The sequence below is a fragment of the Labrus mixtus genome, chromosome 20 (assembly GCF_963584025.1).
Source record: "Labrus mixtus chromosome 20, fLabMix1.1, whole genome shotgun sequence".
In the NCBI taxonomy this organism is placed as follows: Eukaryota; Metazoa; Chordata; class Actinopteri; order Labriformes; family Labridae; genus Labrus; species Labrus mixtus.
Window position 1 is genome coordinate 4094901 of NC_083631.1, and position 16605 is coordinate 4111505.

Genomic DNA, 16605 nt, shown 5'->3' on the forward strand with positions numbered 1-16605 from the left:
TTATTGTGAGGAAAGAAGAGCCCTCATGAATGAAGGCACGTGACCAAACATGATGACGTCTGGCTTCGATACAAGAGAAAGGAATCAACAAGGAGAGCACGAGCTGGCATTTGGAAGCGCTCTCGCTTCTGTCAGTGAAACCCAAATTTTACTGCCTCTAGTGTTTGGTCTCCGCCGTGACGGAATAAGAAGAGGACACTGACGGCAGTAACTTCATTTTTAAGTCAGGTGGGTCTGTAAACCAAGCGGAGTCGGTGGTGTTGTTATGCTGAGTGTGCATGCCTTCGCCTCGCCGCTGACAAGCTGGTCTCGGTTAGCTTCATGGGCTAGCATACCTAGCTTCTGTCATCTAAACTCGTCAAGCGCGCTGTATTCAAACGAGAATCACTTTTCAAAATAAGAGTTTCCGCCGTTTGCAATCGTAGCTATTTAACTGTTCTCGAAGACAGCGGCTTTTACTTTGAAATCTTTAACAGGAAGTTCTTCTGTAGCTGCTGGGGAATTGACAACAGTCGGGTTCCTACTATGCTGAGATGGCAGCTAATCTTTTGTACACACTCATGAGCTGCGAATAAAACGTGTCACTCCAGTTTGGCTTTTCACGAAGCGTGGCAGCCAGCCGTTTCGCGCGCAAAAGGTGATTTCCCACGTTGAGGAATCGCTCCTGGTGTTGTAATGCTTCAGTTATAGTATGAAGGCTGTGCACGGGGATTTCCTCGCTTGCTTGTTTTGTAGGCGGGGAGTTGTTTGCGACTTTCACGAGCAGTGCGTGGAGAGACAGGAGACCCGGAGAGTCTCGGAATGTCAAACACTGTGTAACTAAGGTTGTCTTTATGATCATCACTTTGCAAAGACATCGCCTGTCCTCGGTAACACAGCGCTTCTTCTCGCTGCTTTGTCAACTCATGTGCTTTTTGCTGTTCAAACCTGCTGCTTCATCACCCCGTTGTGAAGAGGAGCGAGCCGAGACAGCGGTTTAGCGAGATCAGGTTGGATTTCCAGTATTTTCTCATGACATTTCTGTCAAATATGAATGCAATTGTTTGTAAATCTGAGAAGTGTGCTGTTATTTCCATTTGGCTTTGAATGCATGCATGGATTTAACCTTTTAGTAAACGTTTCCAAACCACGGTTTCGTGTTGAATTGGTTCACCTGAAGTGACAATTCATTTAACCACTGGTTACATTGTAACAATGGCAGTGCCAGAGCCACCGTCCTGGGCTTTGATTTCACATCCAGGCAGTTAACCACTGGATTTAAAAAAAAAAAATCAAAGCAAACAAACATGCAGCAGCTGTATTTTTTTTATCGCGCTGAATCATCACAATGATGTATTAAGACGTTCTCAGAATCCACCCCGAAATATGGCACCACCGGACAAAGGTCTGCTCGCTGGATAAGGGTCGATGTTTATCATCCAGCCGCAGTTATTACTGAAGAGGTGGATCGAAATGGTGCTGATCTGTCGTGCAAGTCAGGCATCAAGCTATGAGCATCAAGTGATGACCATCATGTATATATCAATAGCCTCATCAACATTCAGCTGAGAATGTGCATTTTATTGCAGTGCTGTCATGATGTACATCAACAAACAGGCTGTGAGTACATTTAGACTAAGTGCTTAAGTGTCAACTGCCATGTCAGATCCATTTAAGAAATGCATGATAAGCAATATATTATGCCTGTGTTGTTATAATGGAGTCTTGCAATGAGTGGCTGTTTAAATTGGGTCATGTGTAATTATGGGATGAATAGAAGTTGAAAACAACATCTTATTTAGATGCTATGAAATGGAAATATGGTGTAGGAAAAAAAAGTAATTTGATGTGTATAGTGTACTACCTACTTTTATTTTTGTCACTGGATGCTATGCCTGATACTATCTACAAGGCAACAGGCTTGCTTACCCGGTAGAACATGTAATTTCTTTTATTTTGGGCTGGCAGATGCTCCTGTTCCCTGTGTGTGACATGATGAAATTTGCTGCCTATTAGAGTGCTCGCTTATGGAGGGCAGGTAATGAATTATCCATGGAGAATCTCTGTGCAATTTGTAAAGTCACCTTGGAAACTGTTGAGCTTATATCGGTGGGGCTAAACAGATAGAAGTTGCCCATTCTTGCTCAGATATCCAACTTATTTCATCATCTCTGTTCATGCGAGCAGGGCATTGAAGTGTGTTTAGCAGACAGGCCAGCCCCACATCAGAAGCTCGGCTTTGCAATAAAGCGTAATGCCCATCTCTGCCTTTCTCTGCAGGTAACCAGAACAGATGAGGGCCCATATAAGAGCCCGATGGGGCTGGCAATGGTGTGTGGATGGAGGACAGGGAGTGGTGGAGCTCAGCTCTGAGATTTATCGCCTCCTGCATTGAGGTAGCGATGATAAAATAAGGCCGGATACCATAGAGGTGAACCGAATGCACAACTCATACCCAGTGGCGTTGCTCAGAATGGGCAGGCGGTGGAGGGTAGAAGAGGATATATGAGGTTGATGAAACACGAGGCAAGACTTTTCACAGCATAGACTACAGTCTGGCCACCAACACCTCTGCTTGGCCAACACAGCTGTGCCTTGGGAGTAGTTACGCCTATTCAGGACAATTAATAGCCTCAAGAAATGAACACAAATGTGGGATTTGTCCACAAAAGTGCTGCTTAAGCTGCACGGGGAAATGGGAATGCCTGCAAGGAAGGGAGAAAAAGATCAATATAGTTTTTTTTTACCCTTTTTGCAATGGGGAGGGAATGTTGGTGATGAAACCTCTTGCAAGTGTAGTGCGGATTATGATTGCTTAGCATTGCGATATGCCCGCTCCACTTCTCAAAGTAATACTTTCATCCAGCAGACAGGGTAGCAAGTGTGTTTGATGAATTTCTGTTAGGAACTCGAGCTACACTTGGCATGTTCATTACTGCTCTCTGTGTGTTCATAATTTAGATTAGCCAATATCCAAACGAACATGGAGAGCATAAGCGGAGAGCTGTGCGCTTGCTGCTGTTTTTCATGTAACCTACTTTTATCTTGGCTGATTAATGTTTGAGACACATCAGCGGTAAACTGACGTGAAAAAAAAACCAAGTGTTTAACTGTGTATACATATTTGCACAAGTCAAAATGAAAGCAGTGACTGACATAGGGAAGACATTGTTAGATTTGGTTCATTGCTGAGAGACGAAAAAAAAGGCTGTTTTGATTTTTTTCTGGGCTGGATATGTAAACGTTTATTGTCTAAGAAGGGTAAATATTTTGAGACCTTGTTCTAAAGTGATCAGTGAAACCCACATTGAAATGAGCTCAGGCAGAGCTTGAAGCTGACATCATTACTGCCTGTAGAAGTACCTGCTTCTAACATTAATGGATTCTGTGTAAACAACGATTGGTTCCCCAATTAAAAACCTATATTCACACTGTAGCCGATACATTTAGGCAACACCTACTGCACAAGTCAAATCTTTTATCACTTAAAGGAAATAATGTTCTTCCTGGCACCGTAAAAAATGTAGTCCTGAAAAATGTGGAACTCCTTAATTACAAAAACAAAGTGACTTAAATAAAACCAATAAATGCCGCCCAAATCCCTTTGACTGAATCCAACCTGGGTTACTCCGAAGAGTGGACAGGTTGGGGTTAATTTTCTTAGACATTTAATTTCAGATCAACTGTGGGGGAACAAACAGGCCTTGGATCACACTTGATATCTTACAATATGTAAAAGAAAATGTTTTAAAGTTGTTCCATGGTAAGCTTTAATTCAGGAGAAAAAGATGTAAGGTACAGAGAGGAGATAACAATGAACAGAAGAAGTTCAACATATTGAATGTGTTATTATTAGTTTGGACTGTTTTCTTTAGTGACATAAATATGATCTAATTCTGATATTTTTGGGGACGATGAGTGTGAGGCTCCATTAAATATCCTGTAGGCAGACATCATCAATCACTTGCCATAATTTGAGCTGAGCGGTGGCAGTGTTATTAATAGAAATTAGCATCTTTGGTACTTTCAGGTAATAAGTCTTGACTGCTAACTGCCTGCATTCAAATCAAAACACTCCACAGGAGAAACAAGATGATGAATTTGTTTTCTCTCTCGTCTTTATTCAGTGAAGCTGCTGCTGCTGAGCTCTGCTTGTTTGATGGCCTTGCACAGAGTCGTGTTTCAGTTGAAGAGAATCCACCTCAAATCATAACAGTGCAGGGGCAACAATCAAAGATGTAATTAATTCCAATGTTTTTCACTTTAAATAGCACTAGAATGTGTCGAACAGCTTTAGTTTAGCCTTTTGTGCTGCAAAGGCTGTGTCGGAGTTGTTAGGTCAATGCAATATGCATTTAATATGTATGCAGGCGCTGTAGTAAAGCTCCTGGATATTTTGCCAGTGTGTGGGTTGCCTGCAACCCTTACTTCCTCTGCCAGTGCAAGGCTGAAGTATCAAGAGCTATTCTCTTCCTGTTTAATCAAGTCCTCCAGGCAGATACTGTGGAAGGCCAACCAAGTCTCTTCTCCTGTCCTACTGCTTTCACCAACAGAGCATCTCTGAGTGTAAACAGCAGCTAACTGAGCTCGGGAATAGATTCTGCATGTATCGAAACATTGGTTAACGCAAACCAGTCTAACCCCGGTCCCTTTAAATAAGCTTCACATTCTCAGTGACTTCAGAATATACAAAATCCCTTGAGGGTGGTGATTCATGTTTTTACTTTAAACCACATGAACTGGATGCAAATTCTCGACATAAATGTGCCACATGCTCTTCTGCAATCATATAACGGACTCGGTTCCATATGGGGCTTTTTCAGAGCCAGTGTTTTTCATAGAACATTCTGTTATGCTCTATTTTCAACTCTGTAGATATGACTACGATGATCCAAAGTAATGTAATGTACATATTTTTCTCTGTTTTATCATAGACTAAAACTAATAGTGTCAAATTAACAAACATCTTGCAAATCTTAAAAATGCCTAAAAAGGACTGGATGTATATTATAGATTATGTTGAATTATGTATTTATACAATCCCAAACCTGTCCAACAAAGTCCTAACCTAGAAGAAACCTAAATATTTTTCTTAAGGGTGCATTTAATTCATTCACCCGTGTTAAGAGGTAACAGGGGAAACACCGATGACACGTCAGAGAGTGAGAATGGAAGAAGCTTATTTTATTAGAATGTAATGGATTCATGTGAATATATTTGGCTTAACAGAAAATACTGTATATGGAAATTCAACATATGACATTGTGATTGTGTGTAAACAAGATTTCTGCCTGAATCACATCAGATAGTTTTGATTGAAAACAGTAAATACAACAACTCCCATGATTCCTTGCTACTTCCTCACATCCCCTAACGAATGCCATTTTTTTGTTTTGATTGAAAGACCCCAGGAACAGTGTTCTTTGTCTTCAATCAAACCCGAATCTGAGACTGTTTTCATGTTGAAAAGATAAAAGTCTAATTTGACTTTTGGAGTGATTAAGCATTCAAGCAATTACTTGCTTACAGTATTGTTTGTTTACTACAATAAATTCTCTAAATATGGCGTCTGAATAAATAGGCTTACATGACACAAACATTCAAAGGTTTCCAGGTGAAGGTTGTTGGTTTTTGATTTTATTTTTATGTTACAGTGGACTGAACATTTGTCCTGATCCCAGCTCAGAATGCAATGCTTTGTTACATTCAACATGTTGGTCCACCAAAGTTTAATTCATCTTTCATTCATTGAATCCTTTTTAATCCTTTTTTTAAGAGCACTTATGAATCAAGCGTAACTAAATCCTTTAATAAAACTTCAATCCCCACTATTTCACTTTTTCTATTTGTTTTTACTATTTTACTAATGCAGTTAATAACATGTTTCTAATAAATAATTTTTTTAACATCTATTTATTATTTAGAGCATCCAGTAACCTATTTATATGTATTTTGATGATTGTTTTATCAGTTCATTAATTAGTTGTTTAGTCTGTTAAATGTGAGAAAATGGTAAAAAAAAAAAAGAAAAAGTAAGTCAGTAATTTCAAAAGCACTAAACGAAGCTCACAGATTAAAAAAAAAATAAAATAAAGAAGAATTGAAGCTTGAATTGAAAAATCTGACCCTTTTTTCTTATACAATAACTCAAACCCATCGATTATGAATTGTGAGTAATGAATTCAATGGTTGAATCTGATCGATTAATAATTGCAGTTGTGCTGTTAATCTTGATGGCCTCATTTTATCAGGTGAAAACAAAGTAAGGACGTCGTATAGACTGCTGCTGCCAGCTGTTTAACACATCAGTTACACTCTGGGTCAGCCCGCCCAAGGTGGGCATAGGATTTTTATAAAATTCTATTTAGCCCTGAACGTCCTCTGGTCAAAAGTAGTGGCTCAGTATTCCCCCTCTACTACAAGCGTATCACATTTCCCTGTGAAAGCCGCTGAATGATTCCCCCTCTCCCTCTTTTTGTCACTCTTATTTCACGCTCTGAATACTTAGTAGTTAATAGCTTCCCTCCCCTCTTCCCATCATACCTTCCTCTCACACTGACACACTCGCACAGTTTCTTTTTTTTTTTTTCCTCCATACACAAGTTTACACCAGTCATCCAGTAACTCCTCCAGAGCTATCACAGGAGTCTGATTTTTAATTTGCAGTTAAATGGCGCCCAGCACATGCAGCTCGCCTGATAATTGACTTCACTCAGTTGAAGGGAGGAATGATTAGATCTGAATATCTAGGCGATCTTTTTCGACTCCGAACCAGAAGGGAGGGAGTCAAAAGTAGTGGCTCTGATCAGGCGTGAAGTGTTGAGAATTGCTATTTATGGCAAGCAGGGTGACAGGGTTGGCTGGTTGAATTAAGCATCTCAACGCAGAGAGAGCAAGTGGACATAGAGAACAAATAAGCACAAAGTATGAATTAATGAGCCGAAGCCCCCGATGAGAAATTGCTGACATTTCTGTTGTTTTTCACACTCTTCACGGACCTCTCTCTATCTTTGTAGTTATCATCATTCTACTCCGTGTGTTGAGTCCCTGATAATGGAGCGGGAGGCTACAAGTCTGATACATTATTGATCAGGGAAACTGAATAGGTGATCATACTGGCTTAACATCCAGCTCTCTTCTTTTGCGTTGTGTTAATCGTCTTAAATGTGCAGACGGGGGTTTGAAAACACTGCTGAACACCTCTCTGATCAGGGGCAGTTGTTCTCCCAGAGTTCATTTATGTACCTATCACCTTTGAAATATGTTTTCAGCCAAGTGCAGTTGTCATGATACTATCATTTCAATTGTTTATGATATTCGGAAAAATCAAAGATATCCATACACGTTTTGATAATGCAGCAACTTGCTGGCACCAAGTATTGGGTTAGTTCAGTTTTTTTTAGAAAATTAAAATTGCCAGCCAAATACGTTGCCAGCGTTTCAGGAACCAAAATGTTTTCAATGTATTTGTGTTATTGAGACAGTGCGCTTCCTCGTTATCTCTCGACAGCTTTGGGTTAAAATTAATGACAGTAAACTTCAGTTTTTTATAATTGTTTTGGTCCTTTTTGATACTCATTAAAACAGTATCGATCATTAAATAAGGGAGATTGTATGGTTTTAAAGCATTTGGTATTTGAAAGTATTGAACATTTTGACGACCTAACCAATCAACCAGTGACAAGTGTGTTTGGTTAAAAACAGGCGACAAAAGCACAACACTCCATGAGATTTTGAAAAAAGGGCTGACAAATAATATATATTTTTTATTTGCTGCCTTTCAACCATGAATGTATTCTGTAAAAGTATACAAAAAACAGAGTTGAACATACTGTGTTTTTTTGCAGCAGTTGACAGTTTAAATCAGTAAACGATTACATTTAAAAAGGAGTACTAAATTATCCAATGTTGAGTCCAAATTGGGATTTATTCAATTTGAATATTAAATCACACTTATTGTTGTAGAATCATGTCTAATACTTTATTTACTTGCATTAAAAAAAAAAAAAAAAACGCATCTCAAGTCCACCCCACAGTTCTCTGAAGTAGCCCAAGGAGTTCCATGAAAACCACTGATACAGGGCCTCTTTCTCCTTTCAGCCAGAGCTGCTTCCTGTGTCTTCTAATGGCTGCTCAAACCTTTGCAAATCTGGAGCGGTCATAACAGAGGGAAGACATTTAAACTAAGCATCCGAGTTGTAAATGAGCCACACTGTGTGTTATTCTTTTGGAGTGAAATGCATTGTCTGCTGTGTGAGATGATATTCAGCTGTTAGTTTCACAGGGCTGTGTTGCCATTGTTGGATGCTGCCCGTGCTTTCATCAGCATGCACCTCCACTGTCTGCTTTTATTCACTTCATTAGCAGGCCGCCGGTGCCAAGCTCTCGGACGCTTCTTTTCAGGAATTGATCATGACACGTTAAATTTACGTGTGCTTGTGTGGTTTTGGTAATCTGTCTCTGCGTGGATGCATGTGCGTGTGATTAGCTGTGTGATATGAAATACAGTGTCATGTCTCAGTAAAGCCTGCGCCCTGTTAGTCCTCCCCGGTCGTGTTGTTTAGTATTCAGAGAGCAGGCGCTGTCGTAATCTGGATTCTGAGGCAGGTTGCTGGGGTTTTTGTTTGCTCTTATGGCCCTGATAATCTTGTTACACTGCTGTCAAGTGGAGCTGGCTCTCCCTGCAGCCCTGAACCACCATGCGTGCCACCTCGAGTACCAGAAATCCACCCCCATCCCCCCCCACCCCCTCCCCCCTCACAGCCCCCCACCAGCATATACCGCCATTTTGAGACAGCCGTTGATGGAAGAGCCTTGGATGTATCCTTGAAGAATCACCTCCTGAGCATCTTTATTCAGCCTCCCGCCCCCGCCCCTGTCTCCCACCCCCACCTTAGGCGGTGAACGACAGTGATAAATATTCATCAGGGGACGCAGTGCATGGATGCCGGAGCCTCAGTTCCCCCTCAACAAAGGGTCCCCTGGCTAATGGTGTCCATCCTTGGCAGCCCCCCTGGAGAGATCCTGTGGAGGGGCTGAGATCATTAAAGCATGACACAGGCTCAAGGCCGGACCTATCATGTCACATCAGCATTTATCCCACCAGAGTTTTTTTTTTTTTTTTTTAAACACCCCTTGAGTCTCAACCTTAGCCCACCCCACCTTCGCAAGCTGCCCTCTATAGATTTAGATGAACACAGACAGCTTTTGAAGGTTGGCCGGGTTTCTCTCGTTGTGTTAGTTCAACTTCACAACTTCCTAATTGGCACCTTGGTTTTGGTCCTTGCTGAGATCAGTATATATTTTTTTTCCACCAACCTGTTCTTCTCAGGCTCCTCTAAATGTGTTGAGCGTGCATTTTTTACAAGGCTGTTTGCTCTCTCTCTTTTTTTTCTTCTCTCTCTCTCTCTCTCTCTCTCCCTCTTCCTCTATCTGTCTCTCTCACCATCCCCTCCTTCTCTTTCTCTGGGTGACCACACTCAGCGATTTCTGTTTCCTGTGGGTGTGATGTCTCTCCTACACAAGCAATCAGCTCTGATTTGTCAGCGTTCTTTCAGGCGATTCATAAAAATTCAGCAAACACCTACAAAAGACTTATGTGTCCCTGCGCTTGCTCCCTACCTTTGCTGCCCCGGTGCTCAAAGTTTAGCAGCTTTCTCCTCCTGCTTTTTTTTTGCTAGGCTCACAAATCAAACCTGAAACTATTAATAGAGATAAAAACATGTGTTCAGGGAAGACACTCCTGTCTCTGCTTAAGACTGTTAAGAGGATGAACTTGTCAAATGCGAGGGCATTTTGTTGCAACCAAATCATCAAAGCAAATCTGAAAATGTCGCTGTCATGATTTTGGGTTTTAAAATTACAGGTGTGTTTTCCTTTCTATTTCTCTCTATGTGTTTGTGTGAGCGATGCCTCTTTGTCTCCGGGAGGTATGACATGCCTGGTAGTGGAAGGGAGCAGCTGTGCATTGGACCTTGTCTGTGTTGTGCTGCCATGCCCTGTCATTGGTAGCCGTCTGTTGGCAGCAGCCTGTGCTAGAGGGTTGAAGCCTGGGCGCAATCCTTCCAGAGTGTCATATGGTGGGCTTTCAGCGTGCCAAGCCTTGCCTACTGTGTTACCCTGCACAGCTGTGTGACAGAAAACGCCTCCTCAGTCTGGACATTGTGCCGTCTTTCTATGTTTCAACTGCTTTCTGAACAATGTTGGGTCTAGGCAGCTGAGGGGAAAATGATAGGCTTATATGAAATTTAGAAGAAGGAGCCTTTTTTTTTTCTCCTCTCATCCCAGTAGCTATTAGTGGAGTACTTTCCTGTCTATTTGTCCATTATCTGTGCATCATCAGGCAGCCCATTATCCCATTATGTTTTGCATCTGTGGTCCAAATGCTTACTGGAAATGAGTCACCACAAAGGCCGATGAAAGGTAGGTGTTACTATCAGTCGGCTATTCATAGCCGGTCCAACTGGGATGAAAGTATCACATTTTAAAAGTCCTCTGCAGAATGTGAAAGGCTTTTTATATTGGCGTCTGCAGCACAGGGAAGTGTTGCCATTTTATGACAAGCCAGAGGACTTTTTGAAGTAAAAGCATCAAGAATGCAAGTCACAGTCTGACCCCATGTAATGTCCCCTGCCTGTGTGATAGTGTCGTATTCAGGTCATTTTTAACAAGCGCCTGTCTCTCCCTGTTTGGCTCAGGTGACCAGTCCACCTGTAGCACCCCTTTGTTGCCATGGAAATATCATGGCCATCTTAGTGCACTTCTGAGCAACAACTCATCTCCTTTTCTTTTTCTACCCTCTCTGAGCTTCTCTGCACACGGCATACATATACATGATGACGAGGTTAGTGATTGTGTAAGCTATAAACACACACTGACAGTAATTCTTCTGAGGATTCTTTTTTTTTTGGGGGGGGGATCTTTTGTTTCCTGTTTTTGATGCTGGAAAGTAGTAAAAGCCCACATGCATTTGTTTATGTGCTCAGCACAAACACACTGCTGGGCGGTGTAAATCAGCTTACAGAGGCAATGTGCTGGCTGGGCTGACTGTGGTCGGTGCCCGTGTCGCTGACACAGCATTTGCCGTGTGTAGTGTAAAGCACCCAGGGCCAGTACCGTGTGTGTGTGTCTGTGTGTGCATATTTATCCTGTGACAGAGCTCACACGGTGCAAGGCACCCAACCTTTTGCCTGTCTTTACACCAGTGGGTTAGATTTCTCGTCCGCACAGCGTCTTTTGGAGTTCCCTCAATCCTGACATGAATTAACTGCAATGCAGCCCGTTTCTTCTGGATGATAGCTGTGGCTCTGCAGTAGTAGCAGCATCTCCCTTTTTCATTGATTTATGGGATTATAGGCATGCATCAGCAAATCTAGACAGGTTTTACTGTCTAGACTAGATAACTGGTACAGTAGATAAAGCATGCCCTGTTTGTTTTTTTAGCAGTAGAAAACAAAAAAATGTTGATTTTCAGTCCATCCATGTCCTCTGCTGTTTCTGCTCTAAGAGGCTTTATTTATCTAAGGTTTTGTTTTCAAATAGATCTTTGTGAACCCCTGCCAGCATAACATCTGATCCTCCTTATGACTCAACACATTGCCGTTCGGTAGATGTGTGTTGGAGGGGGGAAATGCATACCACAAATGCTTTCTTTCCTCATATTGACAGGGGAAGAAATAGTCCAGGTACCTCTCTCAGAACAGACTTGGCATCATTTGCAGTGAAGTGTTAAGTCCTTGACCCACTTCTCCGCTTTGTGAATCTGAAGGACTTGTGTATTTGAGTCATGCTTTCGCTTCATTGCCAGAAAAATACTTTGTTGTGTATGTCACAGTCATGTTCTTATTCTTAATTCCTCAGATTGTGTGTTCCTTATGCTGACGCTGACTTTTCTTACCAACAGAACAAGCAGCAGTACAGGTGGACGCGGCTCTTGTGGCATGACTACCACAAACAAGGGAAACAAGGCCTTGAAGGTAATCAGCCTATCTGACACAGAAATCAATCTCTGATATTTTAATATCAAACCTGCCACTTACTAACCTCCAATTTCCTCAGGTGAAGCGGGAGCCAGGAGAAAATGGCACCAGCTTGACCGATGACGAGCTGGTGACCATGTCAGTGCGGGAGCTGAACCAGCATCTACGAGGGCTGACCAAGGATGAGATCCTCCAGCTGAAGCAGCGGCGGCGCACCCTCAAGAACCGGGGCTACGCTGCCAGCTGCCGAGTGAAGCGCGTCACCCAGAAAGAGGAGCTCGAGAAGCAGAAGGCTCAGCTGCAGCAGGAGGTGGACAAGCTGGCCACAGAGAACGCCAGCATGAAGGTGGAGCTGGACGCTCTGCGTTCAAAGTACGAGGCCCTTCAGAGCTTCGCCAGGACTGTGACCCGTAATCCCGTCACCTCAGCCAGGGGACCTATGGCCTCTGTCATAGGGCCCCTCATCCCTGGTAAAGTAGCCGCCACCAGCGTCATCACCATCGTCAAATCTAAAACGGAGGCTAGGTCGTAGTAGGAGAAAGGGAGAAGGGGAAGATGTTCAAGACTTAACTGGTCAGTGCATTGTAACATGGAAACGGTTTACCCTTTGAAGTTCTCAGTTTTAACCCTTGTTACTAACACTAACAGTATTCTTCTCAAATTCACCCCTAAAGTATGATTCTGCAGTCTGTACCTGTCAACAGACACATCGTGCTTATGGGTGACACAATCACACAAAAACATTCAGAAGTTGGTCATTTCAAGAACAGCAACATTTTGGCAATACTGATACGTTTCATTTAAAAATCAGATTGTGATTACACAATAATTAAGAAGGCAATATCTGTGTTTAAGGTACAGTATGTCATGTATCTGTTTCTTTAAGACTGAGCTCTTAAGTTTTTTCCGTCCTAAGAATGGGCATTCTTGAAGTCTTAGAGCTTATCACAACCGGAAAGATTACAAATCTTAAAATCATGGATGTCATTCCTCTCCAGTTTGCCATCTGAAACTGGAGAAAGAGCCATCACAGACAGTACATCACTATAAACCCTTCCTTGTTATCATGCACTGACTTACATTGGGATGCATAAGAAACTCGGTGTGGATTCTCCAGATGTCTTCAAAACAGCCTGACTAACCTAAAACCAGTTAATCAAGCCCAATTTGCAATTTTTTTGTTGGTTGTCTGTCAAGAACATAAGCTCGAAATAATGCTCCCGAATCTGGCATTGATTTCTGTTTATACGTTTGTGACAGGCTTTAATGAACTTGTCATAATCAATATGACTGGTAGATGCAATAATATATGTATGCACTGAAAATACAAAGAGGTCTTGCATATTTATGGTAAAGTGGAGAAAAAAAAAAAAAAAAGGATCAGCAGTTCAGATATCGTTCCAGAGCTGAGTGCCATTCCAGTATGACAAGATTCTTCTACAATATCTGAAAACCTGAATGTTATAACAGTAATATCCTCGTGTTTTGTGGGGACAGTGAAATCCACAAACATTTTGAGACATAACTTTTGCTCATAGAGAAAATATGTTCAAGTTGTTTTGTTTAAAAGATATATATTGCATTTTTTGTAATTACTTGTTGACAGGGCCGTCAGATATTTCCAAAAGAAAATCTTTACACAAGCTTTACTGTTTGAATTGTTAAGGTGTAGAAACTTTGTCTAATGTTGAGTTCTCGGTTTTTATTACTAGGTAGAATAACTTCCATTGTTTATATAAATACAGAAAAGGAAAACTAAAAAAAAAACTAAAAAAACCTGTGACATCTTTTTTGCAATTGTACCGACAGTGGCTTACTATTGAAGTCTGATAGCTTTTTTCTAGTGACTAGGCGCGTACTGTGGGGTAGCGCGTGCTGTGATGTGTAAGTGACAAGTTGGCAGTGTTGTTCACTGTATAGATGTCAATGCTGTGCTATTTAAAACAAATCTGTAGAGCTAAACTAGGTGGTGTAAACAAGGTCAATTGTCTTTGTGCGTATTGGCATCTGTGATATCCTCCGCTTCCTTGGTGTTAGTTACGAAATCATACTGTCATTCAAAGTTGACCACATTGAGCCATGTGAGACAGAATCAGGGGGAAATGACATTAGTGAAAATCAACTCTGAAGACTTTAACCTGAAGATTAAAGCGATAACTGGCATTGCAGAATCTGTGTAACAGATGCACCAGGTGCTGGATGCCCTCTAAATACAGCCTCTGTGACCTGAGAGTAAATGCCTTCATACAGAGGTGAGACCCCCCCTACCCGACCCTCGGGTGTACCATCATGAGACCTTTTTTCAGAAGTAATATGTATGGTCATTGGATCAACCATGATACTACATTTCTAAACTTTAACTAGATTCTAGTGAAAATCAAACACTGTAGAGTCCTGTTTCGATACCCTGCGATTAAAAAAAACAAAAAACAAGTCTTAATTTCTAGGTATTTTTAATTCACAAAATGCAGGCGAACTCCCAGGCACTGTAGAAATTACACAAATACCAAACCTTTTTTTAAAAAGAACTACATTTCAGAACTGTAATTGTGGGATTTCCACAGTACTCTCTCTCTTTTTCACTTGCAGAAGCTTTTGGTTAAAACTATGCCTGAAGGTCTGCAGTTTTTTTTTTAATGACTATCGATTATTAAAAAATGGATATAATTTTTTAGAGGCGTGTATCAATACATTTTGACAACTTTTTTTAGTCAATAGTGAAAGGACAAATACTCGATTGAATTGTGCATTAAATACACAATGATGTTTATCAATTTAAACAATAAGCATGTCATGAAAGATGCAGTTTTTCATTCAATTGTTGATTCAAAGATGCAGTTTTTCATTCAATTGTTGAAGTGTAAGACGAAGAATTCAAACCCAAAAGTTGACCGTGTAGAGCCAGCCCTGCACGCTGCCTCCTATTGGTTGGAGTTGTGTTTGTTTCACAGACTTTTAATATTTCCACCTCTTAATAGGCGAGGGTGAGGGCCATATTGGTGAAGGTGAAGTAACAAATGCCAGAGGAAGGATTGTGGGTAGATGACAAAAATAAAAGGGACTTGTTTTATTTTTTTAAAGGGGAACTTTTTGCAGTGATATAAATTGAAAAACATCATGTGTAATTCATGGCACAATTCAAACAAGATTAAACAAAATACTTCCACTAGCTGTTAAATAAATTAACCCCCCCCCCCCAAAAAAAACAAAAAAAACAAAAAAAAAAACAATGTCACATTGGGTGCGTCTCAAGGGGGAGGACTTTGCCTCTGTTGTTGGAGAGATCTTATTATATTAGATCACAGGGATAAAAATAAATAACCTTTAAATTTCACTGTAGACATTGAAATAATTCTGTGTTAACAAGACTTCCAAAGTTAATCTGTGGACTGGTTTTTCCCTCAAATCTGTGGGGAAACGTCAGACATTCTCAAGACTAAAAGATAACTTTGGATCAATGAAGTTAAAAGGGTAAGGGCCACATGGTGCAGAATCACTTGTGTGAGTTCACCCACTTCTTCAGACTTCAGAAATAGCGGTAGGGATTGGACGAGGGTTTGTATGCACTAAACTCCTGTTTGTTTTGCTCAGGGCAAACGGGTCACTCTAGAAAATGAACAAACCTTTCAATATGATAAGAAGGGAGGCAGGGATGGCAGCTCTGTTCATTTCCCCCCCACCCCCTACCCCCCACCTATTTTTCTTTAATATTGAACATGTCATAAAGGGCTTCAATCCACACTCAGAAAGAGACACAGCACGAGCATGTAGAATTACAATCAACCACAGCTGTCAGCAGCACTTCTTCTGTGCCAAGAGTCGTATCACTCTCCTGGTCCTCTAAGAAGGCAATCTAAGAGTTCAACATCTCATGGTGGCAGTAGTGTAAAGATGACATTAACAGAAAGCACTTCATCCAGATCTCACTCTCCTGCTGGTCAGAATGTCTTACAGTGTCTGCGAGGTGTTAATCTGCAAAACTTCCCCTCAGCAAAACTCCATGCCAGAGATCTGTGTGCGCAAGTATCTCTACCCTCACTTTGTCAACATGCTTAGCTATCTACAATGACTGGTTAACTGTGGGAAAAATATTTATCCAACTCTTGACATAGCCCAGTATTGATGTTGGCGTCCTTATTGCTGTGGCAGTCTTGTGGAGTGAATCTTTGTTGGTGTCAAGTGTCTTTAAGGTGTTTCGAGTGGCACCGACCGTCGACCAATGTCTCGATCTCTGCTAGAGATGACGAGTCTCTCTCTCTCTCTCTCACACACATACAGGTGTATAATATGTAGCTACAGTAGGTATTGATGACCATTGTGAAAAAGTGACCCTTAATATGCAACTCAGTGGAAAAGGTGTGAAAGAGTAGATGTACGAGTAATCAATATTGTCAAAGTGACTATGGTCTGTTATTTAAAAACTCTTGCTGTTTTGTAGTTCTTTTTTTTGTAAACTGTTTTTATTTCACCCTCACATGTTGAATCCCTTCATGGGAAAAGCAGGCGGCCCTTGTTGTTATAGTAGCTAACATGTTAACACTGTTTTTAAAAAAAGGAACATTTGGACAGTTGCACTTAGCCTTACTCACTTATTACTCTGGTCTTAAATCGAATTAATTACTGGATCAAGAAATTGGACAAGGATATC

General features: G+C 41.2%; 1 protein-coding gene across 3 annotated transcripts; it reads left to right on the plus strand.

The window, feature by feature from the left end:
* Nucleotides 1–55: 55 nt before the first annotated feature.
* LOC132995522 (transcription factor MafG) lies at nucleotides 56–14983 on the plus strand. Of its 3 annotated transcripts, none has more exons than XM_061065535.1 (3): nucleotides 56–228; nucleotides 11882–11954; nucleotides 12037–14983. In XM_061065535.1, exons 2-3 carry the CDS (start codon nucleotides 11919–11921, stop codon nucleotides 12487–12489), a joined length of 489 nt encoding a protein of 162 aa, XP_060921518.1. In that variant the 5' UTR covers nucleotides 56–228; nucleotides 11882–11918; the 3' UTR covers nucleotides 12490–14983. The 3 variants fall into 3 exon arrangements, with proteins under 3 accessions (XP_060921518.1, XP_060921520.1, XP_060921519.1); XM_061065537.1 differs by lacking the exon at nucleotides 56–228 and adding an exon at nucleotides 394–637; XM_061065536.1 differs by lacking the exon at nucleotides 56–228 and adding an exon at nucleotides 654–989.
* Nucleotides 14984–16605: the final 1622 nt, after the last annotated feature.

Excerpts from the sequence above, each read along its gene's own strand:
- LOC132995522 (XM_061065535.1), top strand. The coding sequence starts at position 11,919 with ATGACTACCACAAACAAGGGAAACAAGGCCTTGAAG. Across the intron at positions 11,955-12,036 it reads AGGGAAACAAGGCCTTGAAG|GTGAAGCGGGAGCCAGGAGA; the intron begins GTAATCAGCCTA and ends CAATTTCCTCAG.